The sequence below is a fragment of the Lonchura striata genome, chromosome 25, assembly GCF_046129695.1.
Source record: "Lonchura striata isolate bLonStr1 chromosome 25, bLonStr1.mat, whole genome shotgun sequence".
NCBI classification, from domain to species: Eukaryota; Metazoa; Chordata; class Aves; order Passeriformes; family Estrildidae; genus Lonchura; species Lonchura striata.
The window spans coordinates 1873185-1900221 of NC_134627.1; the positions used below are offsets into that span (position 1 = coordinate 1873185).

General features: G+C 62.2%; 3 protein-coding genes across 7 annotated transcripts; 2 read left to right on the top strand and 1 right to left on the bottom strand.

The window, feature by feature from the left end:
* Positions 1–893: 893 nt before the first annotated feature.
* On the top strand, positions 894–15683 carry SMARCD2 (SWI/SNF related BAF chromatin remodeling complex subunit D2). 4 transcript variants are annotated; one of them, XM_021546956.3, is made up of 13 exons: positions 894–994; positions 7436–7620; positions 9986–10028; positions 10488–10610; positions 10945–11064; positions 11575–11670; positions 12519–12620; positions 13073–13234; positions 13422–13519; positions 13867–14002; positions 14080–14202; positions 14540–14641; positions 14740–14907. In XM_021546956.3, the coding sequence occupies exons 1-13, from the start codon at positions 968–970 to the stop codon at positions 14791–14793; spliced, it is 1371 nt and encodes a 456-aa protein (XP_021402631.1). In that variant the 5' UTR covers positions 894–967; the 3' UTR covers positions 14794–14907. The 4 variants fall into 4 exon arrangements, with proteins under 4 accessions (XP_021402631.1, XP_077644380.1, XP_021402630.1 ...); XM_021546955.3 differs by having other exon boundaries at positions 942–994; positions 7433–7620; XM_077788254.1 differs by having other exon boundaries at positions 918–994; positions 14540–15683.
* Positions 15237–19141, bottom strand: PSMC5 (proteasome 26S subunit, ATPase 5). The gene is made up of 13 exons (XM_021546957.3): positions 19009–19141; positions 18492–18563; positions 17943–18012; positions 17722–17819; positions 17423–17479; positions 17121–17351; positions 16906–17032; positions 16639–16829; positions 16464–16562; positions 16258–16368; positions 16097–16183; positions 15815–15870; positions 15237–15341 (listed from the first exon to the last, which is right to left on the bottom strand). Exons 1-12 carry the CDS (start codon positions 19045–19047, stop codon positions 15817–15819), a joined length of 1236 nt encoding a protein of 411 aa, XP_021402632.1. The 5' UTR covers positions 19048–19141; the 3' UTR covers positions 15237–15341; positions 15815–15816.
* Positions 19142–19154: 13 nt separating this feature from the next.
* FTSJ3 (FtsJ RNA 2'-O-methyltransferase 3) lies at positions 19155–27036 on the top strand. 2 transcript variants are annotated; one of them, XM_077788252.1, is made up of 23 exons: positions 19155–19191; positions 19318–19410; positions 20448–20574; positions 20654–20759; positions 20909–20955; positions 21097–21176; positions 21276–21375; positions 21631–21825; positions 22088–22203; positions 22733–22837; positions 22914–23014; positions 23091–23171; positions 23282–23434; positions 23677–23812; positions 23890–24086; positions 24185–24314; positions 24461–24554; positions 24851–25001; positions 25090–25166; positions 25377–25473; positions 25566–25749; positions 25919–26013; positions 26204–27036. In XM_077788252.1, the coding sequence occupies exons 3-23, from the start codon at positions 20508–20510 to the stop codon at positions 26391–26393; spliced, it is 2502 nt and encodes an 833-aa protein (XP_077644378.1). In that variant the 5' UTR covers positions 19155–19191; positions 19318–19410; positions 20448–20507; the 3' UTR covers positions 26394–27036. The 2 variants fall into 2 exon arrangements, with proteins under 2 accessions (XP_077644378.1, XP_031362926.2); XM_031507066.2 differs by lacking the exon at positions 19155–19191 and having other exon boundaries at positions 19398–19452.
* Position 27037: the final 1 nt, after the last annotated feature.

Genomic DNA, 27037 nt, shown 5'->3' on the forward strand with positions numbered 1-27037 from the left:
CATACACACACACACAGGTGCACACACAGACACGCTGTTCTCACACGCACACACGCACACACACACACACACAGGTGCACACACAGACACGCTGTTCTCACACACACACACGCACACACACACACACACAGGTGCACACACAGACACGCTGTTCTCACACACACACACACACGCACGCGCACACACACACGCTGTTCTCTCTCACACACACACATACACGAACACACACACGCTGCTCTCTCACACACACACGCACACACGCGCATACACACACTGTTCTCTCACACGCACACACACACACGAACACGCACACGCACACACACACACGCTGTTCTCTCACACACACACACACACACATGAACACACACATACATACACGCTGTTCTCTCTCACACTCACACACACACACGAACACACACACACACACACACACGCTGTTCTCACTCACACTCACACTCACACACACACACGCTGTTCTCTCTCTCTCTCACACACACACACACACGCACACGCACACGCACACACAGGTGCCCACGCGCGTGCGTTACGCACGCACGCACGCTGACGTCACTCACGCACGCTTACGTCACTCACGCACGTCCCGCCCGGGGCTGGGGGTGGAGCCTGTGCCGGAGTGGGCGGAGCTCCCGGGTGCGCGCGCGGCACGGGGGCGGGACCGGGGCGGGGCCGGGGCTGTCCGGGGGGCGGGGCCTGAGGCGGCGGGCGCGGAGCCGTTCCCGGTCCCGGTCCCGGTCCTGGTCCTGTTCCCGGTCCGGCGCCGCCGCTCGGAGCCGCCGCCGGGGCCTCCCCGCCCCGTCCCGTCCGCTGCGGCCCCGCCATGGCCGGGCGCGGCGCCTTCCCGCTGAGCCCGCTGCCGCCGTCCGCCGCCCCGCCGGCCCCGGGGCCCGGCACCGCCCTGCTGCGCGGCCCCAGCCCCGCGCCCGCCGCCGCCCCGGGCTACCGCGCCATGGGCCCGGCCGCCGCGCAGTACCAGGTGAGAGCCCGGGGCGGCGGGAGGGCGGCGGGGCCCGGGCGGGCCGGCGGGGCCTTCCCGGGGCAGGCGGCGGGCCCGGCCGGCATCGCCCGGAGCGGGCCCGGCAGCCCCGGGGCGGCCGCTCTGCGCCGCCGTTAGCCGGGGCTCCTCCCTCGTCCCGGCTCACACTTTGCGCCCTCCCAGCCCGCGGGAAGTTGGGCCGGGCCCGGCCCCGGCCCCTCCGAGCTCCGGGCCGGGCCGGGCCGGGGTCGCTGCCGGGGCCCGGGCCGGTCCCTCCGCAGCCGTCCCGGCCCGGCCCCGCGCGGAGCCGCCGGGAGCGCGTTCGTGCCCTGGCAGAGGCAGCGCGTGGTGCGCGGATGTAACCTCGGAGTATCCTCGGAGTATCCTCGGAGTGTCCTCCGGAAGGACCGGGGCTTGCTTAGTGGTGGGGGAGGAGAGCGGGCGCTCGGTAGCGTTGGGGAAAGTAAACCCAAACAACCAGCAGCCCTCCAAAAGAAATTAAATCACTCGTTTTTCAGCCTGGCATCTTTTACGAGTAAATTCAGGAAGTAAGAACTGTGTTTACAAGCGCCTGGAGGGACAGGACCCAGGGAATGGCTCCCACTGCCATTGGGCAGGGATGGATGGGAGATTGGGAATTGGGAATTGTTCCCTGGCAGGGTGGGCAGGCCCTGGCACAGGGTGTCCAGAGCAGCTGTGGTGCCCCTGGATCCCTGGCAGTGCCCAAGGCCAGGCTGGACAGGGCTGGAGCAGCCTGGGACAGTGGGAGGTGTCCCTGCCATGGCAGGGGTGGATTTAAGGTCCCTTCCCACCCAAACCACTGCATATTTCTCTATTATTCCAGCAGTTAGAAGTATATCCTGACACACTTTCCTGCTCCCCCTTGCACACTTGGCTTCTCAGTTCACTCCCAAGTTTGTGCTGATTATTTCGGGAATGAGTTTTCAGATATAAAGCTCAGTTTTCGAGGCAGGCTGGAAATGGAGGCGCCCAGTTGTGCAACACATTCTCCTGGGCCGCCGCTGCCTCCTCCAGAGCTGTGCCTGATTTGCATGATTTAAAACTCAGGAAATAAACCAAGCGCAGGGAAATTCCGGCTCCTTAACACAGGAGAAGGAAACAACTTCCTCCTGCAGCCTTCAAAACGCCAGAAAATGGTGTTGGAAGCTGAGCTGGCCGGGTGTGAGCCGCTGGTAACTCGAGGCGGGAGCACTGCCTGACCTTCCGTGTGCAGGGTGCAAAATCCAGCTGGGAGGCTGGAGCCAGCTGGAGCAGCCGGGTAAACAGGCTGGCAGATGCTGCTTCCCCAGGCTGGGCTGGCAGCAGGTGTCGGGGGCAGGGGGCGATGGCCCCGCGGTGCTGTGCTGGCCCCGCGGTGATGTCCCCACACACACAGCGGGATCCGCCCCGGGGCTGGTGTTGAGTGGCCTCTCCCTGAGCCCGGGAGAGGATCCAGGCGGGTCTGCCCTTTGTTTTGCAATTCCCAGGCTGAGGAAAACAACCCCTCCCATCTCTGCCATCCCCCCAGGGCTTGGTTCTGTCCCAGTTTTAGGAAGAGCTGTGTTGTTTGGGCACCAGGAGACAGAAAAGGCCGAGGCCAGGCCAGTGAGGGCTTAGGAGCTCTAATCTCGGGATTATTAAACATATGTTCGTCCTTTGGACATCCTTGTGTGCCTGCTGGGGATTTCCTGGCAGCCCAGGCAGGGAGTCCAGGGGGCTCCTTTGGTGGGAGCTGATGTTTCTGGAGCAGCCAGGGGCCAGTGCCATGCCTGGAGCAGGAAGGAGAGGCCTTTTCCAGGAGCAGGAGCATCAGGCGTGGTAGGGGGTGTGGGCAGATCCCCCACCCTGATCCCTCTCCCCAGGATGCCCAGGCTGAGCCCCAGCAGCCAGGTTTCATGGAAGTTCAGTGGGAAGGAGCCTTCCTGCTTTTTCAGGTGCTGGCTTCAGGTGTAGGAGAGTTTTTCCCATGTTTTGGGATTAACACCGTGGCCTGGAGCAGCGTGAATCAGTGTGGGATGAGACCTTGGAATTCAGCGCTCTGGCCCTGCTGATGCTTCCCTGGTGCAGAATTAGGTCCCCATTAAATGGATTTTATTGGCACGTGTTGGGAAGACAGAGCCTGGATTCCCTGGCCAGGAGGCTGCTGCAGGCTGAGAACTCCCAAGCCTGGAAGCAGCTCTGTGATCCTGTCCCTGGGCAGATGGCAGTGGGAAGGGAAGTTGGGCTTCATGGAGAAATCCTTGGAGCAGCTGAAGAAGTGTGGAATGTTGTGCCACGTGAAAGTGGCCTGGAGAGGGTGCAGTGTGGGAGAAATCCACCCCTTGGGGAGCAGGGAGAACAGTGTTCCTGCTCATGCAGTGGTGGGGACTGGCTTGGAGGGGGCCAGGGGCCAGCAGCCAGGCCTAGAGCTGTTCCATAAGGCTGCTTGTGCTGGATAACCCCACCCTTCCCCAGGGAGAGGCTTTCCAAGTCAGGTTTCATCAGAGCCCGAGCCTGGAGCTGCTTCCAGCCTGATCCAAAGCAGATGGACACTGTCCTTTGGAGCAGGGGAGGAGGGCAGAGCAGAGCCCAAGCACGCTCTGCTGCTCCTGGGAAACGTGACAGGGAAGGGGGAACAGCAACACCTCCAGCCCTGCTGCTCCCTCTGCTTCCACAGCGCCTTCCCGGGAACCCTCCAGAAAGTTTGGCCCTGCAGGAACACCACGGGCAGGGTTTGTGCCAAGCCCATCTCCCCAGGAGGAGCCTGGGATTGAACAGAAATTCCCTTTGTTCCTTGTTCCTGCCCCTGTGGGATCTGAGTCCCTGTGACCTCTCCTTTCCCTGCCCTGGAACATTCAGGGCTCCAGCTGCAGGGCTGTGGACGGGCAGGTTTGTCCAGCCCAGACAGCTCTGCTGCTGCTGGAGACATTCCAGGATGTGTGCTGGGTCTGCTGGGGGCTGTGCCTGTGCTGTGCCCTTCTCCCTTTGATTTACCACTTCCTCATGTCAGCTGTACAGCTGAGATCTGGCTCCTGGAGCTCCTCCTGTGTCAAACACAGAGCTTTTCCAAGTGTGGGGAATCTGGGGGCTTGCAGGGAGCTGCAGCAGAGTTTGCAGCAGCAGCAGCATCTCCATCCCAGCAGCACCTCCCAGCTGAAGGTCTGTGCCAGCACCAGCCCAGGCTCTCCCTGGCACCCTCCCAAGAGGGATTTGCTCACAGATAAAGAGGAACAAAGTGGAAAATCACTCTTCTGGGGTGTGCAGGGGGCTCATGATCCCAATCCACGCAAAGCCCTGGGCAGCAGAGCTCTCCTGGAGCCCAGCCTGATGTGGAGCTGGAGCCTTGTTTGAACAGGGATTGTTTCTCTATCCCGGTGGGAAGTGCTGCTGCCTGGGCACGAGGGGAGGAACTTGCAGGAAGAGCTCTTGGTGCTGGGCCAGGCTGTGCTGCAGAGCCTGGGGAGGATGGCCGTGGGCTCTGGCTGCCTGGTTCCCTGTCAGTGTGCAGAGCTGGATCCTGAGCAGGACAGGACCCGGTGGGGAGGAGCCTTGCCTTCCTCCCTGGCTGGGGAGGTGCAGGGAAGAGCCTGGAAGGGTCCTGGAAGGGACACGAAGAGGCTCTGGAACTGTTTGCAAAATTCCTGCTTTGCCTCAAGTTCTCTCTCCAGCCCAGCTTCTTCCTGCAGATCCATCCTGGGATTTATTGCTTCTCCTTCCTGCTACCAGCCCCTGATTTCTGGGCTGCCCTTCCTCGAGAAGGGGCCTTTGGCAGGCTCAGAGGCTCCTGCCATGCCAGCAAACATCCCTCAGGAGCCCTGCCAGCCTCCTGCTGGATTCAGCCAGGGCCGGTTCCGGGCAGAGCTGCCCCAGGCCCGTGGGCTGAGTGGTGCCCTGGGATGAACCCCGAGCACAGCCCCGTCCCTGGCAGGGAGCAGACACGAGCTGCTCACTGTCCCATTTCCAGAGGCTCTGCAGGGAGCACTGGATGGGATCCAGGCTGTTCCTCCTGCTGAGCTTGCAGGGTTTGCCCTTTATCTGCCCCTCTGAGGGGAGGGGACGGGGCGGGCCCTGGGGGTGGCACAGGGACTGGGGGTGCTGGGCAGGAATGAGCTCCTGCTTGGAGCTGGTTTAATCAAATTTCCTGAGTTTAAGCCCTCTGCATCCTGGGAATTTCCTGGCTTTCCAAGAGGGGCTGGAGACAGGCTTCACCCTGGGGCTGTGGTGCTGCTTTCTGACTCAGCTGAAGGTTTTAGGCTGGGCTTGTGTGAGAAGGGATTGGGAGTCTTTGGGGCAAGTCTGCTCCAGGTACTGGTTGAGCCAAGAGCCTTCTCTGTTATAAATTTGAAAATCCTGAGAGTAAACTGAGAGGAAAATTCCATGTGGAGGGTTCTGCCCTCCCCTTTTTGCTCATCCAGGCAATCCAGTGTGAGTCCTTGGTGGGCTGGAAGTCATTCCCTGGCAGCTGAGCTGTGGCTGATGGTTGTCAGATGGTTTGGGAGGTGATGGTGAAGTTAAGGTGTGACCAGTCTGTGTATCCTTGTGCTGAACCTCTCCCTGCCAATGGAATTGTCTCAGTAGAGCCCTGGAAAGAGCAGCTGGACACACAAGAGACCTTGCCCAGGATGTGGAGCTGTCAAAGACTCTCTGAAGCCTCCAAATCTCTCACTTCAGGGATAGATCTGAAATGTGCTCCATGGAGTGGCAGAGGGAGGGAGGAGAGACCTCAGGGCTGCTCTGACTGAAGGACAGGAGCTGGGCATGGCTGGGTCAGCTCCAAGCAAGCTCCTGACAGCATTCCCAGGGCAGGGAATGTCTCTGGAGCTGTGGAACCTCCCTGGCCTTCCAGGCACTGAAAAACACCCGGGGCAGGGTTTCCCTGAGAGCCTTTTCCTGCTCCTGGTGCTCCAGGGAATGCAGGCTCTGCTTCCAGCCTGGGCTCTGCACTCAGCTGCTCCAGGGGCCCAGGAATTTCAAATTAAAAGTTTCCCAGCTCTTCTGGGGGTTTTTCTGCTTTTCTGTGTGTCAGTACAGGTTTGGGTTCCACAGGGGTTCCACAGTCCTGCTGGAACTGAACTGCAGGCCAACATTTTCTGTGGTCTGTTGTGTTTCACAGGCTGTGGATCCACCCGGCCCTGCCACAACGGATTTCTTGATAAACCCAAAGAAACTGGGGCCTGGCCTTGTGGTTTTGGCAGAGAGAGGTGCTGCTGGCCCTACTCGCCCCCAGAGTCACGAGGAGCTGCACAAATGGGGCTGAGCAGGAGGAGAGGAACATCTGGGAGCAGGAAAATGGAGCCTCCTGCCCTGGGGAAGGGAGGGTCAGAGCCCTGGCTCTGGGCTCGCTGCTTCAAAGGCTCCGGAGCCTTGTGGTTGTGTGTGTTGTGTAACGGGCTCAGCCTGGCCTGGGGGTTTGAGCTTCCACGTGCAGCGCTAATCCTGGGGCCCTGCTGCTGCCCTGACCCTGCCTGGAACACTCCTCCTCTCGGGATCTGCTGCTGGCAGAGGCACCAGGGGCAGCTCAAACTCTTGGCTTTGTGTCTATCAGCTTTTCACAGAGGTGGGGGTGTTTTTTAGGGTTTTTTTTGGCTGCAGATCCATCAAACCAACCCCAGCTACAGCTCTGAGCTGTGGAGGGCAGGCCAGCTGCATCCCATATTCCCAACCCTGCATCCAGGGTTTGCTCCCAGATGTATCCCTGTGTGCAGGGAATGAGGTGTTTCCTTGGCTCCCTGCCCTGCAGGGCTGTGGGGATGTCCTGGCATGTCAGGAGCCTGCGGCAGGGCAGAAATGTTGCTCTGCTGGCTCTCCCAGCTCCCAGCTTGGCAGGGGGAGCTGAGGATCAGAGGATCCTGGGAAGCTGCTGGATCAGCCCCAAGGTGGAGCAGGGAGGAGCAGGAGGGGTGACTGCTGGGTCCTGGGGGGCACAACCTGGTGGCACCTGAGGCACCAGTGGGTGCTGCCAAATCAGTAGTCTGAGGGTCCAGAAGGGCTGCCAGGGCTGGGACCCCTCAGGGTTTTGTTGTGGCTCCCAAATTCCCTGTGTGTGTCCCTGGAAGGGGAAGGACGGGAGCTGGCTTCTGACAGGGAGGAGCTGCTGCTTCCTCCATCCCTCACCTCCTTCCTGCCTGGGGGAGGAAGTGGGATTGCCCTGCTCCCCCCTCCTGTGCTGCTTTCCAGAGAGGAGTCCACGAGGTCGCCAGGGTGGGGACATTGCCGGCAGTGTCCTCGTGCTGCTGCAGCTGGGGGTGGTGGGACAGGGCCACCAGCCTGGCTTTGGCTGCAGTGCTGCCAGGCCAGGCTTCCCTGCACTCCTTGGCTTCTCCTGTTCCCGCTTTCCCATCTCTTGCTGCAGCTGCTGCTGGCATTCCCTGCGCTGGCCCGGGATGCGCCCTTGGGAGGAGGGGGCTCCCGGGGGTGCAGCGTGGCCAGGCGCTGTCTAACCGCTGTCCTGTTGTCCAGCAGCGCCCCGGGATGCCCCCCGGGGGCAGGATGCCCATGGCAGGGCTGCAGGTGGGACCCCCGGGAGCCCCCCCGTACGGAGCAGCGACCCCGCTGCGGCCCGGCCTGCCCCAGGCCATGATGGATCCCTTCAGGAAGCGCCTGCTGACCCCCCAGGCACAGCCACCCATGGCCACCCCCCGCAGAGGGTAAGGCTGGCGTGTCCCATCCGCGAGGGATCCCCGCGGGAGGATGGGGGGGTCTTGCTGCCTGCTGGCTGCACTTTGGAACATCACAGAGTGGGGGTGGGGGGAAGGAAGGACCTCAGAGCCCACCCAGTCCCACCCCAGGGCACCTTCCACTCTACCAGGGATCAGCTCCTTGAACGTTCCCAGCACTACCACACTAATCCTTGCTGACAGGGAGCTGCATCCCTGCTTCTCAGTGCATCCAGGCTGTGTTTCACCTCCTGTTTTCCACCTGAGCTGAGCCAGGAGCTGCTTGGTTCAAAGCAGGCACAATAATTCATTCCCAACAGGATTTTCTGCTGGGAAACTTCTCCAGAGCAGAGGAGAGGAGAGCCCTGTTCTGGAAATACCTATACAAACAGAAATAATATCTAATATCAGTGAGATGTCACTGCAGATACAGAGCTGTAAAAAGATGGATATAATTCCATTCAGGACGGGGATCCCAGGGCTGTGTTCAGTCAGTGTTCGACTGTCTTTGAGACCCCAAAGCCTCTCCAGGACTCCATTCACATGTCACATCATGCAGAGAGCCACAGCTCCTGTCCTGCTGCAGAGGAGGGGACCAGCAGGGTTTTCCTCCAGCCTGGCACCTGCCAGAGCTTGGGAATGGGATGTTTTGGGATGGAGGCAGCGATTCCTCAGTTTGCAGCTTCCTCTCACTCTCTCCTCTGCACCAGGAACAAGAGAGCCTCGTGGGGTCCCCAGCAGCAGCTCCTGGGGGTCTTCTTCATCCTCTCAGGGGTCCCCGATGTCTCTGACAGGCACAGATGTGGCTGGAAGTGTGGGATGGGCCTGGCAGATTTTAGGGATGCTCCCTGGAGCTGCAGTCAAGGCAGGACTCTTTGTTTGGTCTCTGCCAGCAGCTCCTCACTGGTTCCCAGCCCTGCTGATCCCTCTCTGTGGGGGCTGTTTGGCTCCTAGAGTCTCCAGGCAGGATCCCTTTGTGCTCATGGATGCTCGGGTCCCATTCCCTTCCCTGGCAGCTCCATTGGCTTCCTGATCCCTCCTGGGCCATCCCAGCACTGCACAGCTGGAGCAAGCTGGGGGCTGGGGACAGGGAGCAGCCTGGCACCCACAGGGACATCAGAGCATCCCATCAGGACTGGGGACTGGGATCAGGGATCAGCCAGGCTCCTGGCTGGGCATTCCCTGCTCCCAGCCGCCAGATCAAGGGATTAGGAGCTTCCAGATGCTCTGGGGTGACCAGACCCTGTGGGCAGGGGGGTTGGATGAGGCAGGCATTGCTCCACAGCAGGGCTGTGACCTCTCCTGGAGTGTTCTTCTGGAGCTGCAGTGTCCCCCAGGCCCCTCCCATGTGATCCTGCTGCTCCAGGTGCAGCTGGAGAAACAGCAATTCCCTGTGCTGCTGGAGCCTGCCCCATCTCCCGGGCAGGAAAGCAGGAGAGCATTCCCTGCTGTGCCCAGGCTGAGCAGGAGCTGGCTGGGCACTGGGATGGGCTCAGGGTGATGGGAATCTGCAGTGGGCAGGGCTGGATCCAGCCGAGCTGGATTTTCCCAGGATTCCAGCCCCACCACAGTAGGGTTTGGTTTGAGCTGGGTTTGAGGGAGTTCCTGGCAGTGCCTTTGGTTTGGAGCACTGGGAGAATGGGCTGGCTGCTTTCAGAGGGGAAATTTGGGAATTCTGTGCTGCAGCACTGCCTTTGCCTTGTTAGCACCTTTGCTTTCTCCAGCATTTCCTGGATTTCCTTCCCTGGTGTCAGGCTGCAGCATCCAACACCTTCCCCCCAGGAGTATCCTGAGTGGGAATGTGAAATCCTCACTCCCGCAGCTCCCCAGAGTTACCAGACTAGCCCAGATCTGAGAGGGCTTTGGGGGGGATATTCCAGGGGCAAGGCAAAAGATTCCAAAAGAGGCTCTAACCCCTGATGTGGTCCAAGACTTTATTCCAGGGGAGAAAGAGGGAAAGAGGATGAAGAAGGAAGAGCAGAGCTTATCTAGAGTCCTGCTCAGGAAAAGATACTTGGCTCTGAGCCAGTTGGGTCAAGAAAGGAAGGAAGGGTTAAACTAACAAGGTCACAGCTACAGGGGTCTCTGGGGAGGGAAGAACCATTCCCCAGAGCAATCCAACAGGAATGGACCCCAGTCCCACCCCTGGCCCAGACCCCCCAACATCCCACCCTGGGCACCCCTGGCAGCGCTGTCCAAACCCTCCTGGAGCTCTGGCAGCCTCGGGGCTGTGCCCATTCCCTGGGGAGCCTGGGCAGTTCCAGCACCTCTGGGGGAAGAGCCTTTCCCAGTGTCCATCCCCAGTGGGCAGGCAGCAGGGTGTCCTCTGGGAGCTGTAATTTTTCCTGTTTCCCAGGGTGAAGAGGAGGAAGATGGCTGACAAGGTGCTGCCACAGAGGGTGAGTGTCACCTCAGCCTGGGGTACAGTGCTGAGCTGCTGCAGGGGATGGGGGTCCCCAAAAAGGGAGGATCTCCCCGAGTTCCCTCCTGCCCATTGGGAATTTCTGTTCAATCCCAAACCACCCTGGAATGTTTCTGTCTCTCCCTCTGGCACGGCAGGAGAGGGTTGGGGCGGGGTTGGACTCTGAGCAGGCAAGGAGCAGGAATGGGGTGGGATGGAGATCTCAGGAGGTCCCTAAGAGTCCCTCTTGAGATTCCAGGGTTCCGTTCCATGCAGGAATGCTGCTGGGAACAGCGATAGGCTCCAGATGGTTTGGGCAGAGCTTTGCAGGGCTCCAGGCTGGGTTTAAAATAAAAGCTGGATGCTGGACTTGTCACCTGGTATCTCCTGGCTGCTGAGGCTGTGGGAGGGATCCAGCCCATGCCAGCACCCTGGGATTGACCGTTCCTGTGTCCAGATCCGGGAGCTGGTCCCAGAATCCCAGGCCTACATGGACCTCCTGGCCTTCGAGCGCAAGCTGGACCAAACCATTGCTCGGAAGAGGATGGAGATCCAGGAGGCCATCAAGAAACCCCTGACAGTGAGCTGGGGGACTGGGAGGGGGGCTGGAAATCATGTAATCATGGGAAACTTAAGGTTGGAAAAATCCTCTGAGGTCATCCAGTCCAGCCATCACCCTAAGCTGTGTCCCCAGGTGGGATATCCACACCTTTCTGGGACACTTCAGGGACGGGGGATTCCACCTCTGCCCAGGGCAGCCCTTTCCAATGTTCTACAGCCCTTTCTGTGGATAAATGTTCCCTAATATCCAAGCTAAAATTCCCCTGAGGCCATTTCCTCTCATGCTGGCATGGAGATGGGTGCTGCAGTCCCCTCTCATTCCATCCATCCCTGTATCTGTTCCCATTCCACAGCAAAAGCGGAAGCTCAGGATTTACATCTCCAACACCTTCACCCCGGCCAAGGAGGAGGGAGAGGGGGGAGAGCGTGTGGCCTCCTGGGAGCTCCGTGTGGAGGGGAAACTGCTGGAGGATGTGAGGATCCAGTGGGGCTGGAGGGGTGGCAGGAGGAGCTCTGGTCCATCAGGAGCATCCAGAGGGAGGGAGGGAGGAGCTGGTCTGTCAGGATCCAGGAGGGAAGGAGTTATGGTGGGAGGAGGAGCTGGTCCATGAGGAGCATCCAGGAGGGATGAGGAGGTGGGAGGAGGAGCTGGTCCATCAGGATCATCCAGGATGGATGAAGATGTGGGAGAAGGAGCACTGGTCCATAACAATCCAAGATGGATGAGGAGGTGGTGGGAACACTGGTCCATCAGGATCCAGGAGGGAAGGAGTTATGGTGGGAGGAGGAGCTGGTCCATGAGGAGCATCCAGGAGGGATGAGGAGGTGGGAGGAGGAGCTGGTTCATCAGGATCACCCAGGAGGGATGAGGAGGTGCTGGGAACACTGGTGCTGTGCTGAAAGCTCAGCTGGGGCAGCACCTGCCCCGCTCTGGGGTCTGGGGCTGGATTTGGGATCAGGAATCTCTGCTGCCCTGTCTGCAGCCCAGCAAGCAGAAGAGGAAGTTCTCCTCCTTCTTCAAGAGCCTCGTGATCGAGCTGGACAAGGAGCTCTACGGGCCGGACAATCACCTGGTGGAGGTGAGGTGGGAGGGGATCCCAGAGGGGAATGGGGGCACAGCCCTGCTGCTCCCCCTCTGGATGCTCGGCTCCCAGGCCGGGGCCTGTCCTGCTGGGAGAGGGGCCTGAGCAGGTTTTTGGGGCTGGGGGCAGTGCCAGGCCCTCCATGGGGACCACACTCGTGCTTTCCCAGGTCAGCTTTGGGGATGCCTTTTCTCCCCTGGCAGAGCTCGGCTCCGAGCCCTCACAGCCCAGGTCCTGAGGCAGCGCTGGAGCTGTGGGGTGTGGGGAAGGGATGTGGCCCCAGAGGCAGCTTAGCTGCCCCCCAGCCTGGCACAGAGGGTCCCCACGGGGTGCTGATCCCACAGGAGGCTCACCCCCATGCCCTGTGGGAAGAGGGGTTTGCCCTCCTGCCTGTCACTGAGCTGGAGGGTCCTTGGGGGTTTAAGCCATGCCTGGCAGAGGGCTCAGACCTTTTTTGGGTGCTCCTGCTTGGAGCTCTCCCTGCACCCAGCTTATGTTTTTGCCCTGGGAGATTTTGTGGAGAGGCTGAATCCCCTTCCAGGGGAAGCTGGGAGCAGCTCTAATGCACATTCCTGCAGGATTGATCTGGGAGCTGTGGGAGCCCTGCACCCCAAGCACTCGGGGCTGGAACTGCCCCAGTCCATCCCAGGGCTGGAGCACAGCCCGGGATCGGATGGAGCGGGAGAGCTCTGAGCTGACCCCTGGGATCAGGAGCTGCCAGGGGTGCCCCAGGCTGGGTGGCTGTGCCAGCGCAGAGCCCCAGCCCAGCTCTGCAGACACAAGCCCTGCTGGCAGGGCTGGTTCCAAGGCCCTGTTCTCAGCAGTGTCCCCGTTGTCCCTCGCAGTGGCACCGGATGCCCACGACCCAGGAGACCGACGGCTTCCAGGTGAAGCGTCCCGGGGATGTCAATGTGAAGTGCACCCTGCTGCTCATGTTGGACCACCAGGTACGGCCTGGGGCCACCCAGGGGTGGGGGTGGGCTGGGACGGGGCTTCAGATGAGGGTTTGGGCATGTAGGGATTGAAAGGAGCACGGGGAGCTCCAGGCATGGACCTGCAGTGACACAGGGGCTGTGGGGGACTCCAGAGACCCCCCTCTCCCTCTCCTTTGGGCAGCAGGAGGAATTCCTGTGTGGAAAGGTAGTTAAAAACTGGGACAGGGCCTTGGATGAGGATTTGGGGCATGCAGGGATCGAAAGGTGCACAGGGAGCTCTGGGAAAGGAAGTTAAAAACTGGGACAAGCTGCCCAGAGTGCTGGAGTCCCCATCCCTCCAGGTGTCCCAGGAGCGCTCGGTGCTCTGGGCTGGGGACAGGACAGGGGTGGGTCAAGCTGGGCTCTGCTCTGGGGGGGTTTTCCGGCCTGGCTGCTCCCATGGCTGACCCCCGCTGTCCCCACAGCCCCCCCAGTACAAGCTGGACCCACGGCTGGCCCGGCTGCTGGGGGTGCACACCCAGACCAGGGCCAGCATCATGCAGGCCCTGTGGCTCTACATCAAACACAACAAACTGCAGGACAGCCACGAGAAGGAGTTCATCAACTGCAACCGCTACTTCCGCCAGGTACCTGCACATTCCCACCTCATCCAGCTGGGAAAAGCCTCTCACCAGCTCCCACAGCCCTTCCAGGCTCTGGTTGTGCCCTTCCCTGGGCTCTGGCTTGCACCAGCAGCTTGGGGATGCCCCACCTGGCTGCACAGGTGAGGGGAGACCCTGCCATGGGTGCCAAAGGCTCTGCTTCACCCCCTAGATCTTCAACTGTGTCCGCATGCGCTTCTCCGAGATCCCCATGAAGCTGGCAGGGCTCCTGCAGCACCCGGACCCCATCATCATCAACCACACCATCAGGTGGGGCACAGCATGGGCACGGCCCTGAGGGGCTCTGGGTGGACACTGGGTGGGCAAGGTGGGCAATGGTTCCAGGGCTGAAGGGGCTCCATGGGATGGGGAGTGTCCCCGGGACTGGGGGGGGCTCAGTGGGGTGGGGACTGAGCCAAGCAGTGTCCCCAGGGCTGGGGCGCTCCCTGGGCTGGGCCCACTTTGAGGTCTCCATCCTGAAGGACCAGCACAAGTCACCTGGGAGGGGAAGAACCACCAAATTCGAGGCTTCTTGGGGCACTGGTGTTGTTGTTGTGGGTCCATGCACCCCCAGCCAGGTGGGGGCTCAGCAGGTCCCCCCAACCCCATTCCCCCAGTGTGGATCCCAATGACCAGAAGAAGACGGCCTGCTATGACATCGACGTGGAGGTGGACGATCCCCTCAAAGCCCAGATGAGCAATTTCCTGGCCTCCACCACCAACCAGCAGGAAATTGCCTCCCTGGATGCCAAGGTGGGAGGGGACACTGCCGGGGGGCAGCCGTGTCCTGGGGGGGAGCAGAGCTCCTCTGACCCCTGTCACCTGCCTAGATCCATGAGACCATCGAGTCCATCAACCAGCTGAAGACACAGAGGGATTTCATGCTGAGCTTCAGCAACAACCCCCAGGATTTCATCCAGGAATGGATCAAATCCCAGAGGAGGGACCTCAAGGTACAGGGGAACAATTGCTAGGGAGGTTTAGGTTGGGTATTGGGAAAAGTTTCTTCCTGGAAGGGGTTGTCAGCACTGGCACAGCTGCTGAGGGGAGTGGTGGAGTCCCCATCCTTGGAGGGGTTCAGAACCATGGATGTAGCCCTTGGGGACATGGCTCAGTGGTTTGGGGTAAGGGTTGAAGGTCTCTTCCCAACCCTAACAATTCCATGATTCTGAAGCCCTGGGGCTGGGCAGAGTGGGGGGCTGGGAGGGGTCTGGGTCCCTCCTGGAGCTCACAGAGGGGTCTGGGTCCCTCTGCATCCCTCACCATGGTGCCCCCTCCCCGTTGGGTCAGATCATCACGGATGTGATCGGGAACCCCGAGGAGGAGCGGCGGGCCGAATTCTACCAACAGCCCTGGGCGCAGGAGGCCGTGGGCAGACACATCTTTGCCAAGGTGAGCTGGGGTGGGCACGGAGTTGGGATGGCTGTGGCAGAGCCCTGGGAGCCCGGGCAGCGTGCCCTGTCCCTCGCTGACCGCCGCGGTGCCCCCAGGTGCAGCAGCGCCGGCAGGAACTGGAACAAGTGCTCGGGATCCGCCTCACCTAAGGCGGGCGGGCCCGGCGGCGCTCCCGCCGCGCTGCCTGAGCCGCACGGTACCGACTGGAAGCCACAGCACTTGCACAGACCCGATGTGCCTGGAGGGACGGGAGCTCCCCGGGGCTCCTCGGGCCGAGCACAGCGGAGTCCCCGCTCCCCCAGGCCCCCGCAGCGCCTCCTCCGCTTTGCATCGCGCCCTCCCCGCGCAGCCCCGCGGGCTCCCCGCTCCCCTCCCGTTCCAAAATCCCCCCGGAGCCGGGGAGCGCTGCCCGTGCCCGTGGGGAGCAGCTGCCAGCCCCACCCCGAGCCCCGCAGGCCCCGCCCTGCCCCTCTTCAACCAAAGTTCATCATTCCAAACGCCAGCTCCCCCCGATGTTTTGCACTATTTTTGTGAACAGGTTTTATATAAAAAAAAAAACCAAAAAATACGAAAAAACAAAAAAAAGGCAGCGTTTTGTACAGTGGGTTTGTATTTGATTAATTAATTAATATATTGATTGAGTTCCTCTTCCTGCACTGGGCTCCTGCAGGGCCTCAGGGAGGCTCCCCGGGCTGCTCTGGGGATACGGAACCAAGAGCTGAGGTTCAGTTTGTGACAATCAGTTTATTCCTTACCCCACTCCCACTGTTTTACATAATTCCATCATTAACCACTTGTCTTGACGAGGTTTGGGGGCAGAGGCGCACCAAGAACTGGAGATACTGGGGAGGAGGGAGGGGACCATGGGGGCAGTGCCACCACTGCCACCCCCACTGAAGTGCCTTTGCCCCCCTGCAGGCTCTGAGGTGGGGGGGCGTTTACAGATTCCCAGGGTTGGGCTCAGGGGTTCCTGCTCTGCCTCTTGTGTAACCAGTTTTTGTCTATTTTGGATCTTTTCTAATAAAAGCAGTCAGCAGCAGCTCTGTGGGGTGTGTGCTGTGTCCTGCAGCCCCCACCCCATCCCCAAACCAGTCCCCAGCTCAGTGCCCGGGCCTGGCCACAGTAGCTCTTTATTAACAGCACCGAGGGAGGGAGCAGCTCCAGCCTCACCGTTACTTCCACAGCTTCTTGATAGACATGTTCTTCTCACTGTCCTTCTGCATCACCTGGGGGACAGGACAGGGATGGGTCCAACATTCATCGTCCAAATTGGGTGTTAATTACCCCAAAAACACCCCCAGACTGAGTGTCAGCCCTGCACAGGGAAGGTTTAGCAGCCTCTGCCATGTCACTCACACATTAACACCCCTTTGTTTGTGCTCCTGGCAAACGCCACCCAGGACACTGTGTGCCCCCATCAGCCCCCACTGTCACCTCTCCCCTGGCACCCACCTTGGCCACGGCCATCTCGAAGTCCTCCTGTGTGACGTGCACTCTCCTCTCCCTCAGTGCATACATCCCTGCCTCTGTGCACACACCCTGAGGGGACAGGAGGGGAACATCAGCCAGTGCCCCCCTTGGCAGCACCCCTGTCCCCAGAGCCCCCAGCTCACCTTCACCTCAGCCCCCGAGGCCCCCGGCATCAGCTCCGCGATTTTGCGCAGGTTGATGCCCCGGGTCAGGTTCATCTTCCGGGAGTGGATCTTGAGGATGTCCAGGCGGGCCTGGAGCAGGGCACAGGGAGGGTTGGAGCCCAGGAATGGCTCCCAGGGAGGGTAGGGACAGCAGGGACAGGGCCAGCTGGGGGTGGCTCTGGTACCTCCTCGTTGGGAGGGGGGAACTCAATTTTCCTGTCGATGCGGCCGGGGCGCAGCAGGGCAGAGTCCAGGATGTCGATCCTGTTGGTGGCCATGATCACCTGTGCAGGGGGACAGCTGTCACCACCCTGTGCACCGAGGGGCTGGCAGGACCCCGGGCAGGGCCGGCCCCTCTACCTTGATGTTCTTGGTGGCCTCGAAGCCGTCGAGCTGGTTGAGGAGCTCGAGCATGGTGCGCTGCACCTCGCTGTCGCCGCCAGAGCCGCCCTCCAGGCGGGAAGAGCCGATGGAGTCGATCTCGTCCATGAAGATGATGGAGGGCGCGTGCTCCCGCGCCATCACAAACAGCTCCCGTACCATGCGGGCCCCTGCGGGCAGCGGGCTCAGCCTGGCCCCGAGCCCAGCCGGCCCCGAGGAGCCCCGGAGCCACCCCCGCCCCGTTACCTTCCCCGATGAACTTCTGCACCAGCTCGGAGCCCGACACGCGGATGAAGGTGCAGTCGGTGTGGTGGGCCACGGCCCTGGCCAGCAGCGTCTTCCCCGTGCCGGGGGGGCCGTAGAGCAGCACCCCCTGCAATGGCCACGCCGCCCTCAGAGCCCGCCGGGGGACACGGCGCGGCCCTGGGGCTCCCCAGAGCTCCCCGAGCTCCTCCACTTGCCTTGGGCTGGGCGATGCCCAGTGCCTCGAAGAGCTCTGGGTGCTTCACGGGCAGCTCGATGACCTCTTTGATCTCCTTGATCTGCTTGTCCAGGCCCCCGATCATCTCGTAGGTGGAGTCTGGGACCTTCTCCACCATCATGAGGGACACAAGCGGGTCCACCTTGTTGGGCAGGATCTTGTGCAGGGTGTAGCTGTCATTGCGCAGGGCCACACGGCAGTTCGGGGTCACCTGTGGGGACAGCACGGGGGGCTAGGTGTCTCTGCCTGCCCTGGGGACCCCCACAGCCCCGGGGCACTCACATCATTGATGTCAATGTTCTTGTCCACATCCACCACAAACTTCCCCTCTGGGTGCACCTGTAAAGGAGCAAAGACCCCCGGGAATTCTTTCCCTGGGAATTCGCTGCTGAGGAACATCCCCATGGCCTGGGAGGAGCAGGAGCCAGGAGCTCCAACCCCACTGGCCACCCAGGGTAGCCCCAGGCCCAGCAGAGCCAAACCAAAGAGCTCCTCTGCACAAGGAGCTCCCACCCCACATCCCTGAGCTGTCCCACAGCCCCAGCCCAGCCCCGGCACCTGGGGGCAGCTCAGCCTCGTACCTTGACCAGCACCTTCTTCTTGTCCATGGCTCTCACCACCTCTCCCACATAGGATCCCTGCTCCTGCAGCAGCTGCAGCTCCTCCCGCAGCAGCCGCACTGGGGCAGGGACAGCTCAGCATCAGCCCTGGGCCTGAGGGCTGCCACACCCCCAGGCCCAGAGCCCCCAGAGCCCTCAGGCCCGGCCCAGCCCAGGAGAGCAGGAGTTGCTCCAGGCCGTACCCTTGGCGTTGAGCTCGTTCCTCTGCGCCTGCAGCCGCCGCAGGTTCTGGCTCTTCTCATTCACGATGAGCTGAAGGGAAAGGCTTTGCTGAGCGGCCTGGGGCTCAGCCACACCCAGCACATGGCTTCCAGCATGGAATTATAGAAGGGTTTGCATTGGAAAAGATTTCAGAGCTTGTCTCATCCCACCCCTGCCATAGCAGGGACACCTTCCACTATCCCAGGCTGTTCCACGTCCCCTCCAGCCTGGCCTTAGGCACTGCCAGGGCTCTGGGGGCACCACAGCTGCTCTGGGCACCCTGTGCCAGGGCCTGCCCACCCTCCCAGGGAACAATTCCATCTCAATATCCCACCCATCCCTGCCCTCTGGCAGCTGGGACAGGAGCAGCCCCTCAGCCAGGGCGCAGCAGCCCCAGCTCAGGGCACAGCCCCACCTCGTGTCCCCAGCGCCCCAGGGAGAGCCCTGCCTGCCCACAGCGCTGGGACAGGGGCCGGGACACGGCCACAGCATCCCGACAGCGGCCCGGTGTGCCCCGCGGCTGTGCTCACCTGCAGCTCCTCGATCTTGGACAGGTAATACTGCCGGAGCCCCGAGCCGCCCTTGCCGTCGTCCATCTCCATCTGGGGCAGCAGAGCTGAGCGACCGCCGGCACCCGCCGCGCCCCGCCGGGCCCGACTGCCCAGCACCACCGCGCCCGGGCCCCGGCTCCCCTTCCCCTCTCCCGGGTGTCCCTCCCCTCCCCGCACTGCCTGCCCGGCACCCCCCAGCCGAGTCCGGGTCCCCCGTGTCCCGTCCTGCCCACAGCAGCCCCGGCTCCCGCGCCCTGCGAGTGCCCCGGGCCCGGTCCCATCCGATCCTGACCCCGGTCCCGATCACATCCCGATCCCGATGCCGGTCCCGGTCCCGTCCCGCCGCTCAGGCTCCGCCGCCTTCCCCGAGACCCGCCGAGTCACGACGCTGCCGGGCCCGAGCAGCCGCGGCCGCAGCACACCGCTCGGGCAGCAGGACGCGCCCCCGTCCCTCCCCAGCCCCGCTGCTCCCCCGCCCAGTCACGGCCGGCCGCACCTGCTCGGGCCCGTCCAGCGCCATCTTCTCCGCCGGCATCGGCTCCGCCGGAGATGGCGCCGCGCCCCGCCGCCGGCCTGTGGCGTCACTTCCGGCTCCGGGAACACAGCGGGCGGCCCAGCGCGCATGCGCAGTGTGGGCCCCTCGTGTCGGCACCGCGCTGCCAGCTCGGAGCGGCCAGAGGTGCTGTGTCCGTGTGGGAAAGCGCCGGAGGGGAAGGACAGGCCCGTGACCGCATCACCGAGCGGGCCCGGTACTGTGCCCGCACCTCCGAGCTGTCCGCTATCCTTCTCCTTCTGCCGCCCGCAGGCTGCGGAGGAGGGCTGCGCCGCTCCTGAAATGTCGGCCAGGGCGGGAGGAAGCGGAAGCTAAGGGGTTCGCGCAGGGCACGCCGGGAAGGCGGTGCGGGCACGCGGCGGGACCGGGAGCAGGAACAGGAGCAGGGTCGGGATCGGGGCCTGGGGCTGGATCGGGGCCTGGGGCTGGATCAGGATCGGGGCCTGGGGCTGGATCGAGGTCTGGGGCTGGATCGGGGCCTGGGGCTGGATCAGGATCGGGGCCTGGGGCTGGATCGAGGTCTGGGGCTGGATCGGGGCCTGGGGCTGGATCAGGATCGGGGCCTGGGGCTGGATCGAGGTCTGGGGCTGGATCGGGGCCTGGGGCTGGATCAGGATCGGGGCCTGGGGCTGGATCGAGGTCTGGGGCTGGATCGGGGCCTGGGGCTGGATCGAGGTCTGGGTCTGGTGCTGGCTCGGGGTCTGGGTCTGGGGCTGGATCGGGGCCTGGGGCTGGGTTGGGGTCTGGGTCTGGGGCTGCATCGAGGTCTGGGGCTGGGGCTGCATCGGGTCCTGGGGCTGCATCGAGCTCTGGGTCTGGGGTTGGATCGGGGCCTGGGGCTGGATCGGGATTGGGGTCTGGGTCTGGGGTTGGATCGGGGCCTGGGGCTGTATCGCTGTCTGGGTGGCGGTCTGGGTCGGGGGCGGGGGCTGGGGCTGGGTCGGGGCCTGGGCCTGGGGCTGGGTCTGGACCGGGATCGGGATCTGGACCGGGGTCTGGGTTTGGGTCTGGGTCGGGGCCTGGGGTTGGATCGGGGCCTGGGTCTGGGTCGGGTCAGTGTCTGGGGGCGGTGGCTTGGGCTGGGGGAGGGGGTTCGGGGGTGTCAGGGCGAGGGGTGTGGAGCTCGGGTGATCCGAGGCCTCAGGGGGACAACGGGGCCGAAACGTGCCTCGGCTGGGCCTGAGGGGCAGGGCCGGGAGCAGTGAGGGGGCGCTGGGGGGCCCTGGGAGGGCAGTGAGGGAGGAACCGGAGGGGCACTGGGAGGGGTAAGGCAGGGAGAGAGCTGGAGGGACTCAGGGGGCAGCGACGGAGGCCGGTCTCCCCTGCAGTGCCTCGAGTGCCTCGGGGGCCCAGGCCACCCCTCAGCCCCGTTTCCCCCCCAGGCTTGAGCCCTTGGCTGGCAGCACATCCCAGCCCCCCCAAGGGGCCTCCCCGCCTCCACCATGGGCAAGAAAAGCAAACTGGGCAAGAGCCGGCGGGACAAGTTCTACCACCTGGCCAAGGAGACGGGTGAGGGCCGAGCCCAGTGCCGGGGGCAGGGGGCTGTGGTCCCGGGCACCCCCAGAACCACCCTCCTGCTGTCCCCCAGGCTTCCGCTCCCGCTCCTCCTTCAAGCTGCTGCAGCTCAATCGGAAGTTCCAGTTCCTGCAGAAGGCCCGGGCCTTGCTGGACCTGTGTGCGGCTCCCGGCGGCTGGTGAGTGGGGACAGCCACCCCCAGTGCCACCAGCCGCCGGGGGTCTGTGCTGTGGGACCCCTGTGCTGCACACCGAGCCCTGGGAGCGCAGTCCTGGCTGAGCTCCCCTGGGCTGCTGCTGCAGCTTTGCTCCTCTCTGTGCTTCCCAGGCTTCAGGTGGCTTCCAAGTTCATGCCGGTGTCCAGCCTGATCATCGGTGAGCACTGATCTGTCCCCACAGCTGGGACAGTCCCTGGGTGTGACAAAGGGCGTCCAGGGAGGAGGAGGGGCTGGGTGGGGAAGCCACTTGGCATGGGCTGGGTCCCTTTTGAGGGGATTTGCTGTGTTTCTTCAACAGGGGTGGACTTGGTGCCTATCAAGCCCATTCCCAACGTGGTGACGCTGCAGGAGGACATCACCACCGAGAAGTGCCGCCAGGTACTGGCCTGGGGCTGCAGGTGCCCTTGGTGGCAGGGGGGTCACAGGGGATGGGCTGGGGTCCTCAGAGAGGGACGAATGTGTGTCCCTGTCCCACAGGCCCTGCGCAAGGAGCTGCAGACGTGGAAGGTGGACGTGGTGCTGAACGATGGAGCGCCCAACGTGGGAGCCAGCTGGGTGCACGACGCCTACTCACAGGGTGGGGACACTGGGACAGCTCACTGCCCTTACAGGGTCCTAGGCTGCTGTGGGTTGGGAGGGACCTTAAAGCCCATTCAGTGCCAGCTCCAGCCCCGTGCTGGGACATCTTCCCCTGTCACAGGGTGCTCCAAGCCCCATCCAGCCAGGCCTTTGGGATGGGGCAGCCACGGCTTCTCTGGGAAACCCATTCCAGCCTGTCTCCACCCTCCCAGGGAAGGGTCATTCCCTCACTCCCTGCTCTCTCCTGCTGCAGCCAACCTGACCCTCATGGCCCTGAAGTTGGCCTGTGAGTTCCTGTGCAAGGGTGGCTGGTTCATCACCAAGGTTTTCCGCTCCCGGGATTACCAGTCCCTGCTGTGGATCTTCCAGCAGTTCTTCCAGAAGGTCCAGGCCACCAAGCCCCAGGCCTCCCGCAACGAGTCTGCCGAGATCTTTGTGGTGTGCCAGGGTGAGCATCCAGGGGCATCTGGAGTGGCTGGGGTGGGGCTGGGGGAATATGCTGTTGGCTGTAATTACTCCATCCCAGGAGGAATGTTTTTGATGGATCTGATTTCTCCTGGGACAGTGGAATGGCTCTGAGCCCTCTCCCCAGAGAAGTAGCTCTGATTCCTCCATTCCAGCAGGAGTGGTTCTGATTCCTTCATTCTGGCTGGCTCTGATCCCTCTGTCCCAGAGGAATGTTTCTCATGGCTCTCATCTCTTCATCCCAGGTTATCAGGCTCCAGACAAAATTGACAGCAAGTTTTTTGACCCCAAATACGCCTTTAAGGATGTGGAGGTTGCCACCAAGTCTGTCAGTGAGCTGGTCAGCAAAAAGAAGCCCAAGGTATGAGCAAGGCCAGATATAAAGGGGACTGGGCCTGAAGAGGTTGTGAGAATTAGGATTATTCAGGAGAATGCAAGATTTTGGGAGGGAAATTGTTGGAAAAACCAGATTGGGGGAGGTTTGGAGCCCTAAAGTCACTGAAGTGCTGAAGTGGTGACTGTGAGGCTGGAGCTGGGTGAGTTAAACCCTACAGGGGTTGAGCACCAGGTTTGTGCCTCTGAGGTGGATTTAGGACAGTCAGTCTGTGCCAGGTGGTCTTAGCTGAGCATGGAGCTGACACAAACCTGCCATTGTCAGCTCTGGTGTCTGAGGTGGGGCTGGGAGCTGCTGCTGGGCTGGGGCTGGCGACTTCTAGCTCAGGCTGAGGTGGGAAACAATTTCTGAAATACCCGAGAACAAGCCACAGGAAAACTTACGTGGCCACTGCAGCAAGGCACAATTTAGGTGACCCCATCCACATTCAGGGCTGGTGGTATCTGCCTGTATGCCTGTACCCTTCCCTGGCTGCCACAGCCCCTTTTCCCCCCAGGCTGAAGGCTACGCTGAGGGTGACACCACCCTGTACCACCGCTTCACTCTCATGGACTTCCTCAAGGCTCCCAACCCTGTGGACTTCCTCTCCAAGGCCAACGAGGTGACTGCATGGAAGGACTCTCTGTCCTGTGGAGGGGAGGCTGGGATTCAAATTTAAATCACTTTTCTTGTGCTAGATCACTCTGGGGGATGGGGAACTGGAGAATCACAGCTCCACCACGGAGGAGCTGCGCCAGTGCTGCAGGGACATCCGAGTGCTGGGCCGCAAGGAGCTCAGGTGCTGGGGGACACTGGGACAGCCACACCCCCAGCTGGCCCTGCTGGCTGTCCCTAACAGCTGCCACCCCACCCAGGGCCCTGCTCAACTGGAGGACAAAGCTGCGGCGGTTTCTGGCCAAGAAGCTGAAGGAGCAGGCGAAGGAGTTGGATATCAAGTAGGGCCAGGGAGCAGGGCTGACCCCGGGCTGGGGTGGGCTGTGTCCGGGCTGGAGGCTGGGGTGGGCTGTCCTTAGCACAGCTTCTCTGAGCTCCTTCCTTTTGGCAGCCTGAGCTCCGGTGAGGAGGAAGAGGGCAGGGAGGAGGAGAAGAAAGAGAAGATGGAGGCGAAAGCTGCAGCTGCTGAAGAGGCGAAGGAGCAAGAGGAGGTGGAGCTGGCCTTGGCAGAGATGAAGGCCAAGGAGCTGGCGGAGCTGAAGAGGTAGAAAGGAGAAGAGAAATAGGCTTGCAGTCATGGAGGCAGAGGGTGGTAGTGTCAGCCTGTCCCTCTGCTGAGGGGGCTTGGGGTCCTTGGGCTCCTCTGCTCCTCCAAGCAGGTGTTCCAGGCTGACCCAGCACTGGGGACCCCTCACAAGGGGTTGGCAGTGCTGTGGCAGGGGCTGAGCTTTTGGGGTGTTTGTGTGTGATGGGGACAGTGTGGTCTCATTCCTTTGCCTCCTCCAGGAAGAAGAAGAAGATCCTGAAGGAGCAGAGGAAGCAGCGGGAGCGTGTGGAGCTGCAGATGGACCTGCCTGGAGTGTCCATCGCTGACGATGGTGACACCAGCATGTTCTCCCTGAAGAGCATCCACAGGACCCCGGTGGGTGGGGACAGCGGGGTGAGACAGGGCCTGGCTTGTCACTTGTGTCACCTGTGTGACTCTGAGGTGTGTCACAGCTGCTGGATGAGCTGTCCCGCGGGGACATGGCCTCGGCCGATGCCCTGCTGGAGAACGGCCCTGGGGACGATGACATTTACGTGTCGGATCACGACGAAGAGGACGACGTGTCCCTGGCCAGCGACCTGGACCCGGAGGAGCTGCTGGAGATCGAGGCCCGGCAGCGGAAGCTGCAGCGGGAGCAGAGGGGGAAGAGGTGAGAGGGGAGAGGCTTCCTGGGCAGGGGCTGCCCTGGGAGCAGCTCCAGGACGCAGCCAGGGCTGGGGACACTGATCCTGCTGCTCTGGCTCTCAGGGCGAAGTTTAAGCAGAAGGAAGAGGAGGAGGATGATGATGAAGGGCAGGATGTGGAGAATCCCCTGCTGGTGCCCCTGGAGGAGAAGTCGGTGCTGGAGGAGCGACAAACCAGCCTGTGGTTTGGGAAGGTGAGTCCCACTTGTGGGACAGGAATGATGGAGCAGCCTCAGCCCCAGCAGCTTCTCCAGACTGTCCTGAGGCTGACCCTGCCCTCCCTGGGGCTGGCCCCTCCCCAGGCTGGCCCTGGGGCTGACCCCACTGTTCCCCATGCCAGGACGCCTTCGCTGGCATCGAGGATGATGCAGATGAGGAGCTGGAGCTGGGCCAGGCCCAGATGTTGGCTGAGAGGCAGCGTGAGGCTCAGAGAGGTGAGGGGACACAGAGGAACAGTCCCACAGTCTCCTGTGGGGCACTGGGTCCAGCGTCAATGGGGATGCTCCCTGAGCAGCAGCATGGAATGGTTTGGGTTGGAAAGTTGCTCAAAGAGCGTTCAATTCCAAGCTTGGCCATGGGCAGGAAGACCTGCCCCTAGACCAGAGAGTGTTCCCAGCCTGTGTTACTAACGAGCTGCCATTAGTGCAGTGTTAATGAGCAGGATCTCTAGAGGAGGATCTGCGGCAGGGTCTGCCTTTGCTGTGTCTCAGCCAGTGCTTCCCATTCCCAGACAAAACAACAAAGAAAGGGCAGAAGAAGAAGAAGGTGGCCCAGGAGGAGGTTCCAGCCGAGCCCACCCCTACAGCAGCTGCAGCTCCCGATGCCAGTGAAGCTCAGGAGGAGCAGAGCAGTGACGATGACAGCAGCAGTGAAGATGAGAGGTGAGGGCTGAGGGCGGTCTGGGTGTCCCTTCACCTCCACAGTCCTGGAGAGCTGAGGGACCCCAGCCCTGCCCACTCCTCTCCACAGGCCACTGGCACCGGTGGGGAGGAAGCGGGGCCGTGTCGAGCCCTGTGGCTTTGAGGTGGTGCCTATTGAGAACCCAGGTGAGTGGGGGGCCTTGGGGATCCCTCAGGAGGGACAGGAGACAGGGACAGACCTGCGGGTCCCTCGGGAAGGACAGGAGATGGGGGCAGGGACAGACCTGGAGGTCCCTCAGGAGGGACAGGAGATGGGGACAAGGATGGACCATGCTCCCTAGGGCTGCTCCCTGGCTCTTGGGCTGCAGCCAGGCCAAGCTGTCCCATGTCCCACAGTGAAAAGAGTCCTGGATGCAGAGGGCCTGGCCCTAGGCTCTGTCATTGCCACCTCCAAAAAGGCCCGGCGGGACCTCATCGACGACTCCTTCAACAGGTACCAGCTGGGGGCTGCAGGGTTTGCTCCTTGGCAGGGACAGGTGTGGTGGGGCCCCGTGTCCTGCTCACAGGTCACCTGGGCCCCTGCAGGTACTCCTACAATGAGGAGGAGGGGGAGCTGCCCGAGTGGTTCACGGAGGAGGAGCGGCAGCACCGGCGCCGGCAGCTGCCCGTGGACAAGCAGACGGTCGAGGCCTATCGGCAGCGCTGGAAGGAGATCAACGCCCGCCCCATCAAGAAGGTGGCGGAGGCCAAGGCCCGCAAGAAGCGGAGGGTGAGTGGGGGTGGGCTCCCAGGGGTGCCCTGACTCCTCTCCCAGGGCCTCAGCCCCCCTTTGACCACCCTGTCCCTTCTCCAATGCCCCTGTCCCAGCTCTGATACCCCATTCTTTTCTGATACCCTGTCCCTCCTCTGACCCGATGTGCCCCCCGGCTGTCCCTCAGATGCTGAAGAAGCTGGAGCAGATGAAGAAAAAGGCCGAGGCTGTGGTGAGCACCGTGGACATCTCGGAGCGGGAGAAGGTGGCCCAGCTGCGCCGGTGAGTGGCCAAGCCAGGATCCAGCTCATCCCTTTGTGGCTGGGCTGGCTGGTGGGACCGTGTCCCTGCAGCCACTGGGACAGCTCTTTGTTCCCAGCCAGGCTGATCCAGGGGTGGCACAGCTAGAAGAGGGGTGGGACCCGATGTTGTCCTGCCCAAACTCACTCTGATTTTTGTCCTTCTCTTGCAGCATCTACAAGAAGGCCGGGCTGGCCAAGGAGAAGCGCCAGGTCACCTACCTGGTGGCCAAGAAGGGTGTGGGACGCCGGGTACGGCGTCCCCCCGGCGTCAAGGGCCAGTTCAAGGTGGTCGACAGCCGCCTCAAGAAGGACGTGAGGGCTCAGAAGCGCAAAGAGCAGAAGAAAAAGCGCCACAAGTGAGGTGGGAGAGGCTCCATCCCCAGCTAGGGACTCGGCTTGGGGCACAGGGCTGGCTCCTGTGCTCCACTGCCACCTCAGGAGCCCTGGGGACAGGGTGGGGCTTGGCCACACCTTGCTTAGTCGTGCCTTGCTGTGACAGTGCCCTGTGCCCTCCCGTGGGGCACAGGGGAGGTCATCTGGCCCCAGAGCTGCAGCCCCAGCCCCTGGCCACAGCTCCAGGTGTCACCAGGTCTGCTGGGTGACTCCTCCTGGGGACATCACAGGAGCATCAAGTGAGCCCCAGCTGTCCCCAGGGAGGGTGTGGCTCTGGGGGACACCCCTGGGCCAGATTTGGTGTCTCTGCCTGGAGCAGCTGCTCAGGACAGTAGAGTTTAACCCATCTGAGGCTGCCCAGGGCTGTGTCACGCACCTGGGTGAGGTGAGGGACCCGTGCTGGCACTGCCATGTCCCCTTGTGGCATATCACAGGCAGAGAGGGCACTGCTGGGTGTGTTCTGCTCATGCCTCAAGAGTCTACCCAGCTTTGTCTGACAGGGATTGACTTTCCTGACCTTTATCTGCTGCCCCAAGCCACAGCAGCCACCCTGTCCACACCCCATTCTGGGGTGGGACCCTCAAGGAAAAGAAAGACCAAGCTTAAAGAAG